Source organism: Crocodylus porosus, unplaced genomic scaffold, assembly GCF_001723895.1.
Source record: "Crocodylus porosus isolate Cpor-Errol unplaced genomic scaffold, CroPor_comp1, whole genome shotgun sequence".
Classification (NCBI taxonomy): Eukaryota; Metazoa; Chordata; order Crocodylia; family Crocodylidae; genus Crocodylus; species Crocodylus porosus.
The window spans coordinates 126,829,423-126,845,003 of NW_017728931.1; the positions used below are offsets into that span (position 1 = coordinate 126,829,423).

Sequence of the window (15,581 nt, forward strand, 5' to 3'; positions counted from 1 at the left end):
CATTTATTTAGTACTTACAAAGTGCTGATGAAAATTTTTAGGTGATGCTATGGTGCAGTAGCTTAATAACTCTGCACAGTAGTGTATTAGCACTGTCCATGCTGTGGCATGCTACTGCGCAGTCAGCATCTTGTGTTGACATGCCCCATGTGAACTAATTAACTCTGCTTCTCAGCTTTATTCACAAGGGGTGCATTTACATGTTCATTTATGAGCTTTTGTTCTGATGCATTAAATTTAGTACCCCTGGGTGCCTATACACAAGCAGGGAGGCTGTTCTGATGTGCTTTAATTCCAGTGCATTGGAGCAGACTTGATTAATCAGGTCTGTTGAAGTGTGACAATTACTGTACTCCAGCAGCCTTCCACATCTGATGTATCAGCATCCCCCCACTACAAAATAGTGGCAAGAGCACTTTTATCTAAAGCTTGTTTGATAAGCATTAGAAGTGCTCCCACCGCCATTTTGAAGCATGGGGACACTGATACATGAGATGCTCCAGGTGCTTTAATTAGAGTGAATCTCTAATTAGTGACCCTCTGAGTCATTCTAATTAAAGCACCCTCTCTCTCACTCCTGGAGCACATGTATAAATGTCCTCTAATGAAATACGTATTAGGGTGCCCTAATGTACAGTAGTGAAATCATACTTTTGAGTGATGCTTACTGTATAGCGGCCTAATTTTACTGCACATTACCATATTAGGATGGCTTTTGCTGTGACACTATAATACGCAGTAAAATAGGCTACTGCATGTTAAAGTGCATGTGTAGATGTGCCCAAGGAGAACAATAAAACATAAGACATCTCACAGAAGATGGGAAGTTGGGAAAGCATTGCTGGTGATACTGAGATTGTGTCTCCACATAATCAGTAGAACAAAAAGGAAAATTATTTTTATTGTAACATTTTTCTATCATTCTGTGATTTTTTTCAAACACATAATACGATCTAAGTTGCTCTTTAAATATGTGAATAAGGTCGTGAGAGAGAGAAAAACAAAAAGGGCTGAAGTAGCCCACCTATTAAAATTTCTCTTGCTAAAAAATTTTTTCCTTGGAACAGGTTGCTGCTAATTAGCTGAGGATATGTTCACAGTGCTCTCAGTTCTGCAATTTTCCAATCTCTCTGAATTTGCCTAATGACTATTTAGAAAAAGAAATCTAGACAAAACTATAAGGTTTTACAAGATTATATATACAGAGATTTTGGGTTATGCATTTAGGTATGAGCTATGTTGCTAGTGACTTGGTACGGTTGAGCTACTTCTTCAAATCAGACATGCAGTCTCTACTTTGGCTACTTTGGCTATTTGAAAATGAGAAAATGAAATGATTTATTAAGTCCTAGCCAGTTTCATTACATCTTAAAGAACCTGAGCTGTCAAGTTATGATTTGTAATAGAATAATCCATGATGAAGTTTATTCACTGTGTAATTCAATTCCCTTTGCATTCAATGGAAATAAGCCAAGTTTCAATGCAAGTAGAACCAGGCCCTTAAATGGCTGTCATACCTGTTACAGCTCTAGGCTTACACTACTATTTGGATGGTAGCAAAATCCAAAAGCCCTTCTGTTCCACTCTCTGGTGAGTGTTTCAAGGGTGGGCCCAAAAACAATCTTTCTTCTTGCAAGGGAGTGGGGTGATGAGTATGAATTAGAGCAATTGTGTACAAATCAGTGCTTATCTACTGCCTGCCACTCCCTAATAGGATATCTAGTTTGATGCAAATCCTGTTGAAGCTAGTGGGAAGATTCCCTTTAACTCCAGTAGGTGTTGCATCAATGCAAGATTTATCAGATAGGTTTCATTAGCAAGCTAATAGGTTGCCTCCCCTCTCTTTGTATGTTCAAATCTAATTCAAAGGACTCCACCTGCATTCAGTGACCTCCTGCTTCAATGAATGTAGTCTTCTGCTATTGCAGAGGACTTTCATTAATTGATCAAGCATCCTCTTTAAAAAAGCTATTCCATTCCTTGTAGTAGGAGGCTGTTTCAGAACCTTACTCCTTTGATGATGAAAAACAACTTCTCGTTTCTAGTCTACAGGTATTCCAGACTAGTTTAACAACTTTGTTTTTGTGTCAGCATTGTCCTCTAATTTAAATGTATTTCCCCCTCCCGGTTCTGTTTATTACCCTGATATATTTGTAAAGAGAAATCAGATTCCCTGTCAGGCCTTGTTTTACTGGGCTGAATAATCAAGACAATCTTTTTAATTACTTCTTTTGCATGATATTGAAAAATAAATTCACTGTAACAACTCATAGCTTTATGCTTCCCATAGTCACATTCTCTGCTTCATCTACATATTCATAAACTTACTTCATTTGCTTCACAATAGTGCTCTTCCCTGACTCCCCAGCACCTGCAGAAAGGAAAAGTTCAAAAAGTTGACTGATGCACGATTAACTCTATTAGACATTAAACATAATTTTTGCAAACTCCTTAAGTTTATATGGCTGCACAAAGGGAGAGAGAAAAATAAAAGATTTGGGTTTTATCAATATCCAATGAGGTGGGTAAAGCAGCGGAAAGCTCTTAATGAATAGAAGTAGGCAAATGCTGCCCTTAATTCTGGGTCATGCTGCCTTCTGGGGGAGCCGTCCACAATCGCTCGCCCTGGAGTGTGACAGAAGTCTGACTTCTGATTGTTCCACGTAGTGCAACAGGTGCCTCTCTCCACACAAGAAAGCAACTGGCTTTTGTGAAAGGGGGTGTGGACATTTAATATTTCCCTAGCTGATGGACTCAGAGACATTATGGACACAAACTTGCTCTGCCTTGTGTTTTCCATAACCAAGTACTGTGAGGTAAAATCAGAGAGTGTGAAACATGGATTCCAATTGATTTTGCCACTGACACAGCTCATGTCTTCCCGGAGCTGTATTGACCAAGGGTGAAGCTGTATGTTACACGTAGACCATAGTAAAGCTATTGAATGTTAAGCAGTATTGAAGATACCATGTGACTGCTCACCGCATACTCTAAGGGTTAATATTGTGCCTTGCCTGTGCAGCTCTGACTTGCCACTACAGGTGTAGCTAGGAGCCAGGACACTTGGAGTCTATTGCTGCTCTGGCTTTGGGAGAGGGGAGAAGAGGAGGGACTGTGAACTGGGAGTGGTGCATCCTGGGATGCTGGAGTACTGCAAATTGCTTGTTTTATCTCCATGGAGAGGACTGAAGTGACCCTGGCATGTGCTTGGTAGCATGGCCCAGAGTTAAACCTTGCCTGATATAGCATAACTTTGAGAGGGCACTTAGCATGAATTAACAAGCTTTAATGTGTGGATACACAGGCTGCTTACAGACATTTAAAAAAAGGCACTTTAAACTCCATAAGCTCTTATACTGAGTCCAGTACATACCCAGGACAGGCATTTCGTTAGTTGAACACAGCTTGCCCAATGATAGATCAGGTGCATTAGTGGGGCTTTTTTGACTCTTTTATGTAATAATTGATAAAAATGTCAAAAAAGCTCCACTGAAATGTCCAGTTGCTGTGGACCTGGGTTGATCTGACACGCAGCTTCTTCTGGCAAAGTTTGTTTGATAACATCTGTAAGCATCTTCACATTTTAAGTGCCTTTAGTATGGTCTAAGTGTAATGTATAATGTCACCTCCAGATTTTAACTGGGTGCAGTCATCTGCTGACTAAAAGTCAGTTGAGGATTTGAGATCTATATCTGGCCAGGTCTGGGTTCATATAACTGTATGACCCCAGTCTTCCTATTCAGGTGAAGAAGAATGGCTTCTCCTACTGCAGAGCAAGGGTAGCTGCAATTACTCACTTGAGTTGCTAACAGGGAGAAACAAGTCCTTGTAAGTAAATTACCCACCACAATCTGGCCCAACTGTTTGTAAGTTGAACAAGGCCATAATTTTGGAGCTAATTTTGAAGTATGTGATTCTCCTTTGCCCTGCCTTGTCTGTAGTCATTTATTTCAAGAATGCGAAGTGGATGCAATGTATTTTTGACTTGCATCCAGTTTTGCCCTGTGCCCAGTCAGGCTGTAGCTATTCTAAGTGATGCTTACTGGATGAACTGAATGAATAGACTACAAACATTTTCTAAATGGATTTTATGAATTGAATAGCACTTAAATGTCAGTGATTAATTTAAGCAAATGAATCACAACCAATAGCAAGACATATGCAAAACAGTTTCTGAAATCCTTAATATGAGTTACAGAAAGCGCTGGTGAAAAATACTGAGATTATGCAAAGTTAGATGCTGCTGCCCTCTGCCACTCACTGTGAATAATTATGACAGTGTCAACAATCAGTTTTGCATCTGGAAATTGCAAATTTGGTATAGGTTATTCAGTATCTTACTAATACCTTTGGAAGATGAAACAAATCCCCATGCACCCCTGCTGGCCTCAGTTTGAAAACTCATGGGATTGACGTTCATGCAAAGTACACATGCTGCAGGGGCCAGGGACAGGGAGGGAGCTGGAAGATGTTAGTGAAAATAATATGCAAATGAGTTCCTGTTCAAGGTTAAATTAGCTGATCTGGGTTTTCTATCCTATGGGTGCATCTTTCCTCATCTGCATATATTTTTAATGTATCACTCAGCAATAAAAACAAAATAATGGGCTACATAGAGCAATTAAGCTCAGTTCCCAGGCATTCATAGATGCACTTGCTCTCAAGGGGATGGGACAGAAACAATCTACTGCAACTCTGCATCTGTACTTATTCCATCAAGTCCAGCTAACTCCATTTGCCAGGTCATTCAGAATGAGGTAAAAAATAACAGAACTATAACTCTACATACCTTCCCCTCCTCTCCCTCAGCAGCAGGACTTCAATAACTGAGCACAAAGAGCTCAGAGCCACAATAGCACTTAAATTGCTGCCCAAGGGTTTATAGGGTTTTGGTCACCACTGCTCCCTTCTGAAGAGCCAGGGAAGAAGTGATAATATAGCTCAACTGTTCTGAATAAAAAAGAACTGATGTTCATCTGGGCCCACAGCTCAATCCAAACTTCATTTCTTTCTGTGAAAAGTTCAGTTAACTTTAAAAAATATTAAATGGCTATTTTCCCAGCTTGCCAGGAACCAGATATAGTCAATCATGACTCTTATCTTTTACTTCATGTCTTCAATGCCTAAAAAACATCAGAGCTACCATTTTCAGAAGTGGTCTCAAGTTTTTAGTGCCTCAATTTAGTAAACCAAAAGGTTCCTCAAAAAAGACTTCTCAAGAATGGAGCCATCCAAGAGTCAGTGACCACTTTTGAAAAAGGCCAACAAACAAGAATTCTATGTTATAAAACATTTTGAGATTTCATTTTTATTGGGCTACAAAGGCAACCTGCTTTCTTTTAACAAAAGATTTGACCTGGGTATGCTATATCCTTAGTGAGTGCCATAAAAAAAACTATTTTTCTGGTGAAAACATGCCACTCAAATATTCAGTCTGTATGCATGCGTACGCTCATCCTTGCCCATGAAAGGGAGAGAGAGATTGTCTCTGTTGCTCAATACCTAGAGTACTTACCTGGAATAACCGGGTGCCCTCATCATTCGGAGGTACCCCTCTCTGGTTCTCACCAGAAATTCTGTAACAGACTTAAGTGACCTTTCTAATGACTTAACCTGAAACGTGTTGCTGAACATTCCTGACCTATTCTCTCTGACATGGTTCTGGGAAACTTGTCAGTAAGTTTGTTCTTGTGGTATTACAGTCAAAAGATTTGAGTTGGAAGGATAGAGACTAAATAAGCTTTTAGTGCTTGGGTCTTGGTTTGAAGCAAAACTATGCTTTTTTTTAAAGTTTACCTCTATTGGGCCATGTTAACTCTTAATTTCTGCCCAGACTAGTATAAATTGTACAGGCAGCATGGTTTCTTAAAATATGAGATACTGCAGCACTGCTTTAAATTGCTTTAAGCCAAGTTACTCCCAATGACCTTTGCTAAATTAGTCCTATGAAGGAATAACTTGGCCCTTTGATCAGTTTAAAGACAAATGTTGATTAGGAATGACTTGACAACTGGAAGATAGCATTTCCAAAGGTTATGAATGATTATACAGGCTCAAAAATTTAGTCACTTATTAAGCAAAGTGAACCCAATTGAGCTTGGTTCTTGCACACTGTTTCATACAAAATAAATGTGTATTGCGCATTAGAATCAAGCCACCATTCCCAAGCATAAGTAGTGTAAAATAAACAAATATACAATTGAAGAATGGTGCTTTATGGCCACAATCTTGTTTAAATCCCTCTTAATTATGCAGTTGGTCCAATTGAAGATATCACCTATACATATCGTTGCCTCTTATTGGGTGGTTATGGGGATATTATTGTTGAGACTTCATGGAATAATTATGTTTCGAAGTGGGATTTGAAGGATGTGGATGGTGAATAAGAAGTGTGTGTGGTTGTGGACCGATGTTAATTTGCCTGAGCACTTTGTAGCACTACAAAAATATAGCACTATGGGAGCATACAGGCATTCCAGTCCCCTGATTGGAAGACTATAATGGTGCCCCAAAGACGAGCTCTCCAGCCTTGCAGCAACAGAGCACTACTCTGTCCCCTTCTCCTCAGGGGAGCCTGTTCACCAAAGGTTCATACAGGCATTCAGGGAGGTTAGAGGAAGGCTAGAGAGCGTTGAAATGGCCACCCAACCCACCAGTTTGTTCAGGTGTGGACCCTACGCTCAGATCCCTATTTAATTTGTTATAAGTACAAACTGTACAGACGTTCCAGGAAAGTTGATCAGTCTAAAAATGGCCATCCTTATCTAGCGTTAACCTTACCTCTGAGGTAGTTTAACTTAGATCGGGTTGGCCATTTTAGATTGATATAACTCTCCTGAAATTCTGTACAGTTCCCAGTGCAGCCCTAAGCCTAGGGAAGCACAGCCACTGGCCCTGAGCCCCAGCCCCAGCCCCAGCCTCGGGGCTGTGATTTTCCTACCTGTCCCCCAGCACCAAGCTATTTCTAGCTCCCTGGTCTCTCACCCAACCCCCAGATGGACAACCCTCCCCACAACAGACCAGCCAACCCCACCAAGCCCCCATCCCGCAAGCTGCTCCTGGTGCTGGTTTGGTCAGCATTCACCAATGCTGGGAGTCAAGAAAGTAAATCCTGGTGGGGAAAAGGATGGGGGGATTGGTTTTTGGGGGAGGGGTATTTATCTGGGGTAGGGGCAGGTCAGGGGGCTCCAAATAGCTCTTCGTCCTGGGGTTGGGGTGGGGGAGAGAGCCCTCACAAACCTTGCAAGCCCCCCAGATCCCACCAAACCCTCCTGGAGCCTAGCAATCCCCCCATGGACCCTGCCTGCCCTTCTGACCCCTAGTCACTCCTATGAACTTTGCTTGCCCTCTCAGTAGCCCCTATGGACTCCCAACCCCCACCTGAGGGGTCCACAGAGAAGGATGGGGCTCAAGCAGAGTCCATGGGAGGGGTCAGGGGAGGCAGGCAGCATCCACAGGAGGGATTGGGGGGGCACTGCTTTGGCAGTAGTGGTGGCTGATCCTGTTGTACTGTGGCTGCCAGAGTGCTGGGTATTGCCATTGTGGTGGGAATAGTGGCTCTGGCACTGTTGCCAGTGGCACTAGGGCAACCAATCTGGAAGTAGCAGGGCCCTGGCAGGCTCTTTGGCATTTTGCTAGGTTGGTGGGCTGTTCTCTTTCCTGCCTACCCCACTGGGAGCATGGGGGTGGGAGAGGGAGAGGAAAGTGGAGGACTGTGGGCTCTTGTGGGACCAAAGGAATCCCCTGTAATACTACTTGTAACTAACCAGATGTTACATACAGTGCTATAAAATATCTTGCTACAGAAACGTTGCTATGTGAAATAGCCTCAAAGATGGGCTCATAAAATCTTTTTGTGGCGGGTCTGCCATTTTTGTCACAATACAGAGATCTGTGCTTTTAGATTACAAGCACATTTTTAGCATTGCAAATGTAGTATCTGTCCATACCCTGTGTTTGTGTGTCGGGGAGGAGGATTCTCAGCTATGCATGTTGAGGAAGATGAAAGACATCATGAAGGAAGGCATAAAATCAAGAGCGAGGAAAGAAGTTGAAAGCTACAGGAAGGACTGCAATGGCTGGGGAGTGAGCTGATTGTTATCTACACTGAAAAATAATCTATATTAGAAAATATTATTCAACAACATGCTTTAATTAGCATGTTATTTTCTACCACTCTGTCAAATCATAGCTAGTGTTGACAATTGTAGTGCTTAAAATTTAGTCAATAATGGATCAATTGTAGGTGGAACCATAACTAGTTAATATGTTGCTAAAGAAGATGGATGTTCTGTACTGGGTGCCAGGTGGTGTTTAGCAACTGGATGTTATCTTGCTGGTTTCTAATACAACTTGTGTACTCATGACAGACTTGGGTACTGCCTTTACTGCACAGTTAACATGAAACAGTTAAATTGCCTCATTTGGATGAAAATAGGGTTAACAGTGGGTTAACAGCTTATATGTAGCTAAAGAAGTCCATAGGTCTTGCAAGGGTGAGTAAAGAAATGCCTATTTGATTTTGAAAGTATGGGCCTAAGTGTCATTGAAGTGAAAACGGGATTCCAGCTCTGAGGCCTATATCCTCAAAACTACTTAGCTGCCCAAGTATTTTGAGGACATAGGCCATAAATGGCTTTGATCATCTGGACTTTGGGCATTTTGAACTTTTTACTCAGTCTTAGAGGAAAAAAAAATGAACTTCATTTCGAATACCACACTCCCCTATTCACCTAAAGAACCTTTACCTATGATGTGGTTGGTGATGAAAATGAGATAAAACAGTAGAGCTTTGGCTTTTTTTTTCCTCCCCCTCCCCCCCCCCACTTCTTTTTTCCAAATTAGCACCTGTTTTGCTATCCAGGAAACTAAGGGTTTTGTTTGGATAAGCATTCAGCATTAGGCAGGCAAATCATGAGGAAATATTTTTTGCCTGAGAATTGATTTGAAAGTCACAAAATGTACCAACGTTTCTTTGAATTTGCAAATTCTATGAGTTGATCTAACAGCTGGGTGAATAAGAAGAATGAGGAAGACAATTATCATATCTGAGACTTTATTATTAAGATACTATTCGACTCCTTCTGCCTACAATTTTGGATTTTTCTGTCTCCTTGCATTTTTTTGTTTTGTTTTAACAAATATCACTCAGACCTCTGAAATCTGGAAAGTGGGCTGGAAATCACATGTTACCTGCATCTCCAGTAGTTGACTGAGGATGAGAATAAGAAACTCAGGAGTAGGTGCAGCCATCTTACTAGCCCTTCCCTCCCTGCTTCTGTCCCAGTCTGTCCTTGCCCAGGAGCACAGGGAGAAGGAGACCATATTGATGTGCACAATCAGCCCAACTGGCAGAGTGGTTTCTTGGGCTCTGCTTCCTTAGTGTCTAATAATATAAAGGGATCCAGTTCTCCGTCTCCTCTCTCATTCCTCCATACAAGAGTAGAAGGCATAAATGGGCCGTTCGAAAAGTAGAAAGCCAAGTGTATGAGCCTCAGTGTCTGAAAGGAGATCTCCAGGGGTTGCTACCTGAAGCTTACATTTTAAGTAGTGACATGAGAGTTTGGCTGTCCAGCTTGAGATGCCGTACCAAGACCTGCATTTAGCAGATGTGTTGCTCAGCATTTTCTGGAAACTAGTTCTGTTTGAGGTATCTCAGCATGGGCACCCAAATCACTAGTCACTCTTGAAACTTTAAATCCAGGGTTCTTGGGAGATAAGAGAGCCTTCTGGAGATGCTTGACAGACCTTATTCTCTTGCTTTTCGGCTTCTATCTAAATCCTTGCCCTCTCTAGGGAACAGGCTATTGTCTGATGTAAGTGGCTATGTTCCAACTTCCCAGAGAGCTGGAAGTGGCTGGTGAACCGGTGTCTATGTGTGGGGTGATATTTTTGAATGGGTTTTGAGTCATGGCAAGTTCTTTAAGTTTGTTTGTGATTGTTCAAATGGAAGCTGAGCTTTCCCATTTTTGACACTTGCCTATTATTACTGCATTCTTAGTGCTGATTGTTTCTGCGGTGTCAAGGGTGCACATTGCACTTGATGTATAAACAAATAGAAAGTCCTCACCTTGTCAAGTATGAGCGCTAGATGTTATGTAACAGAACAAAGTATAGCTCTGGATTATGCTTTCAACATGTTCATGGGGAGACTAATTATCATTCTGGAGTTTACCCCTAACTGATAACTGCAAGTGTTATCTATGGGCGTGTCTGGGTGAGAGGTAGGGGATGGGACCGCTTTTCCTGGACAGGACTCTGTTTTAAAAAGGACTTTATGCTTCTGTCCATTAGAAGACTTATGTAAATTGGGAAACTACAGTTTTCTTTACCCCTTGTTCCATGAAAAAGATGTAATCAGCATTTCTGTCAACACTCTGGCACAGATAATGGAAGTAAAATAACGTGAACAAATTTGGCCTTTTTATGATTGTCCCTGCTTCCCATCTAGACCGAAGTTGTTGGGGCTGGAGAGTCTCTAGCTTTGCCAACATTTCTGGTTGATCAAGAAAGAGCCATGCATTGTACCTCTGTAAGTCTTGAGAGCTCAGGGTGGCTTTGCAGTTCTGGGCCTGGGGAAGCTCTCTCTACTAGACCCAGCACACAACAGTATCTTAATAGCTTCTTATATTGTTTTAAAAAGGATCAAGTAAATTTTCCACTACTTTCACATGGATTTTAGTAGATGGCTGACAACTCATAATGCATATTGTGAGAGTTCTACAGGAGAAAATTTGCCAGGATATTTTCTATTGAAAAACTCTGTCTCTACCTTAAGGAAGGCAAACAAAATAATGGATGGTTTAAAGAAAGTTGTTCAGTCACTCTCATTTTCCTACCCCTGGTATATAAGAACAAAGAGACATTCAATGACATTGGAAAACAGAAAATTGAAATCTGAAAAAAAAGAAATTATTTTCCGTATAGCATACAACTGACCTGCAGGACATGTTGCCCAGAAAGTCCCTAGGGATAGTTAAAAAGGTTCTAAAAAGGACTGAACAGTAGACAAAACACCCAAATGGTGATGATAAATACTAAAAAGCCTAAGACTTTTGGATGGGATATATACTCTATCTTTAAATAATAAAGTTTTAGGGAGAAAATTTCCTCAGAGGCAGTTTACTCAATGCTTTCTGCTGGGTTACTCATATCTCCTCTCAAACTCTCAGTAATGGATAGAAATGGCATCAGAAACAGGATAGTGGACTAAATGGACTGTTTTAATTCACTACAGAAAATCCTGTATCTGTCCCTCTGTCTGTCATTTTGACTACATTAGGATTTGTATCTAGAATAGTCATGTATCGAGAGTAAGAGAGAGACACACACACACATTTAAGTTACAATGTTTTTCAGCATTTGGTGTTTTGGCAAAATACAACATTTTCTCTCTCTCTATATATATTTAAAGGTCTTTCAAACAGGTTTAATTTTTCCAAGTAGCTTGTGTGGCTGTAGCACAAATGATCTTTTTATTCCCCGCAGGGCTGAAGATGCCATGCAGAATGTTCAAGACAGAAACCAAACTGCTCCTTGTTGCCGAAGGTAACTGGGTGGTTTCACTTAGTCTAGATTTTTTTTTTAAATAATGATAGTTAGACTCACATCTGGTTTAAATAATTTAGGCTAAAACTATAGTCAGAGGAACTCTGCTGAGTTATATTAGCTGAGGATCTACCAGATATTCATATTATTGGGCCCCTTTATTGCCTAAGTAAGTATTTAATAAATGCAGCTATAACAAAAAAATATGAATGTTGGTTCACAACCAGTATTCTGATGCACCCAAGCAAACAAATGTATAGTGATGCAAAATATTTAACTGTTAGATATTAATAAGAATAATGTTCAGAAATATATAGAAGTGGATATCATCCTAATGGGGACTTAGTAAATTGAAAGCTTTTTTTTATATATAGCCCCAATATTCATTGCTTGGGTTCTTGTCGCCTGTTACAGTCATTTCCTGCTTCTTAACAATCAATGTGACGTTCACAATCATTAATAAAAGTTAATGCTAATTTCATTAGCGGATGGCATGTCATTTCTGTACCTTAAATCAATCGCCTCCTTAAGTCCATGTGTAAGTGTTGTATTCACTGCACCTTTACCCTTTGGTTTCTACACTACCTGCTGCATTAAAAAAAAGTGGTTGCTCTTCATAATTGTTCTGACAGGAGTGATCATTCCTTAAATCCTTCCTTTATGCTGGGGATTTAAGATACTTAAAATGGAATAGATTCAGCATAATAAACCTGTTCAGTCAAGTGTCTAGTATCACTGAAGGATCAGAAAGCATGTTTGCATTTATCCCTTTACAATACTGTTTACTTTAAAATAAAATCATAGAATAATATACTTTTGTTTTACCTAACAAAAGAAGTTTGACAGTCCTGGCATCCCGCTCTGCATCTTGCTGGAGTTTCTTCTCCAATTCCTTTGATCTTTTGGCTGACTGTTTACTCTCTGAGCTGGCACCACTACCCATGGCGTGGGGTTACAGAGTCAGTCTGTATCTAAGTAGACAAAACGCTTTAGTTCAAACTCTTCAACAGCAATGCTTTAATGAAGTCTGAAATGCCCCATTCAGCCTCCTCTCTATAGATTGCCTTCAGATTAAGTAGTTGCTTTTCCCCTGTCACATGACTTGAAGATGCTACCAACCAGAATTTATACTGGGACACAGAATTACGGCTATATGATGTCAGAAAATGTAAATGTCCCATTCAGCTATTACACCTATGGAAAAGCATGATAAAAGAGCATGAGCATTTCCATACCAAACTGAACCAAGAGCCATCTAGTTCAGCATCCCGTCCTTAGTGAGATGGGAAAGTGAAAGAAACCATAAAGTACCCAATTTTAGGATAACACTGTTTAGGGGGAATGGATTTTTCACCCCAGGAATTAATCTTTGGCTTATGTCCCGAAGCAAAATGTTCCTTACAAACATTTGAGAACATTTATTTATTTTTAATCTTTCTAAACATTCCCTTTTTTCACATAGAAATGTGCCGTTTCATAGCTACTTATTTATGCTGATTTTAACATTAATAAATTGGGATGCCACAATGCTCTCCGGTTTCACACTATAACCATACAATAAGGACAGAAAAAGGAGCAATGGTCTCAAGTTGCAGCAAGGCAAGTTTAGGTTGGATATTAGTAAAAACTTTTTCACTGGGAGGGTGGTGAAGCACTAGGATGAGCTACCCAGAGAGGTGGTGGACTCTCCATCTTTGGAGGTTTTTAAGGCTGGCTTGACAAAGCCTGAATGATCTAGTTGAGGATGGTCCTGCTTTGAATAGTGGGTTGGATTAGGTCCCTTCTAAACCTAATTTTCTATGAGTCTATGATACCATGCCTTATGTTTCCTTCAATAATACTTAGGTTTTATTCCAGTTTGCAACTTCTCAAAGATGCACGCTTGTGCATGGTCACCTAATGGTGAAAGCCATTAGCCATTAGCCATATCTTTGCCGTTTTGGGTCACCCTAGAAATTGCTATTGAATGTGATGCATATAACTTTTAGCCAAAAATATCACTCCCCTTTTCTGGAAGAAAGGACTTCTCTAAAGGCATGAGGCCAGATTCTCTCCTTTGGGTCCAGCACAAAGGAGTTGCGAAGTTGGCATTTTCTCCTGGCTTGAAGCCAGATGCTGTGATCTCCTCTTTGGTCAATGCTGCTGTATAATGATTGTCAGGCCTTGGAGGCCTGGAAACAACTCCTTTTCAGTCCCCTTTCTCCGGGTACAAGCTGCATCTGGTTGCAGAATTCAGCTGAAATGATGCCTAGATCTTAGTCATTCCTTACTTCAAAGGCTGATATCTTGATCCTGTTGGAATCAGTGCAAGTTTGTTGTTGACCTCAGTGAAACAATGATTTTGCCTTATAGAAAAATTGCTTGTGTGTTTGAGTAAATACGTGCTCTGATTCTACAGTGATAAGATTTGAAAATCAAGGGATTATTGTTAAAACGCATACTTATACTAGCAGGTATGCTGGTTTGGCTCCTTCAGTGTATCCCTTCTGCTCAGTGCATCAAGGAAACTAGCTTTCCAGTGTCTCCTGGAGGGCTGGAAGCAGTTGCTAAGTGTCAACAGTTGAGGTTTTGCATGTTTATTTACACAGCAAGAAAAACTGTTGTGCTCAGTCTACATTCCTGTTTTGTTTATTCTTTAAAATGACAGGTAACAGGATCTCTGGGCATCTGCACGCCTGAATAAATCTTTCCATTTGTTTTAGAAATTAACATATGAAATGACACAAGTGTGGTCCTGGTGCCAGGCATCTCTTTGTTAGAATCTGAGCCCATCCTGGAGTAAAATGCTTTAATAAACTTCAGGGTGAATAGAACATTATATGTGTGTGTGTGTGTATATATATATATATATATATATATATATATATATATATAATCTACATGCATTTATAGCAATTATAATCTATATTGAGTTCCCACTTTTCTCTTTGATATCCCATCAGGAGTCTAGAAAAGGGATTCTCAACCTTTTTCATCCTGAGGCCCTACTAGCATGCTATACAAAGGGCCTCCTGGATGTTAAAAGGGGCACAATACTGAAGTAGAAGCAGGAACCATATTGGGCTTATAATGATCAGACATCCTCTAATGGCCTTTGTAAAATATGGCGAACTTCCTGGTGCTGCACAAGCCAATCCCATGGTTCCACTTATTATACATTCTCAGCAGTCATATCAACCATCTCCTTTTCTGAAGCAGCACTCAGCTTCTGCCTCAGAAGTGAGGTATGATCTTGTTCATACCTTAGGACAGGATGATGCATGATAGGGCTGTGCGAAGCTTTGGGTGCTGATTTGATTTGGAGAAGATTCGGCCCGATTCGGTGACTAACTCTCCAATTCTGAATTGAATTGGGGGACCAGTTAAAACGTCTGAAATGATCTGAAGCTCTCTGAATCAATTTGGAAAAGATTTGGAGAGCTTCGACAACTTGGGCAGTTCCCACCCGCTGCAGCAGAGAGCTGGACCCAGATTTGGAGCTGGTAAGTAGGGAGCAGAAGAAGGGAGGCTGGAGAAGGGGGATGGGGCCTGGCAGGGGTCCCCCCATGGTCTCCTCCCCCTTCTCCATGGGGGGACCCCTGCCAGGCCCCATCCCCTTCCTGCTCCCCTGTTCACCCCACCCATTCCCCCAGTCCCCAACCGCCCCAGCTCCTGGACCTTTAAAAAAAGTCCCAACTCACCTGGTGCTGACCGGTGGTGGGGGGCGGTGATCTCCACTGCCCCTATAGCGCCCCACTGCCCTACTCCACATGGGGGGCTCTGCCATGAGCTCCCCGACCCCCACCATTCCCCAAGAACCCTCATGGCTTCCCCACCTGCCCCAGCTTCAGCTCTTTAAGAAAAAAAACCCCAACCCCCCCACACTCACTGGCTCCTGTAGCAGTCTCAGGACTTTGGGAGGCTCATGCAGAGCCCCACAGACACAGCAGAGCAGTAGGGATTACCCCCCACCCCCAGCAGGAATAGTGAGTCAGTGCTTTTTTTTTGTCTTTTTTTTTCTTAAAGGGCCGGAGCTCGGGTGGGTAGGGCAGCTC

General features: G+C 41.3%; 1 protein-coding gene across 1 annotated transcript in view; it reads right to left on the reverse strand.

Moving 5' to 3' along the window:
* Positions 1 to 12,490, reverse strand: part of GNAT3 (G protein subunit alpha transducin 3) — a 33,077-nt gene extending 20,587 nt beyond the window's left edge. The window contains exons 1-2 of the mRNA XM_019544022.1: positions 12,373 to 12,490; positions 2,329 to 2,371 (exon numbers count right to left, since the gene is read on the reverse strand). Of these exons, the coding sequence (XP_019399567.1) occupies positions 2,329 to 2,371; positions 12,373 to 12,490 (161 nt within the window). The remainder of the gene's footprint in view (positions 1 to 2,328; positions 2,372 to 12,372) is intronic.
* Between the last annotated feature and the right edge of the window lie 3,091 nt (positions 12,491 to 15,581).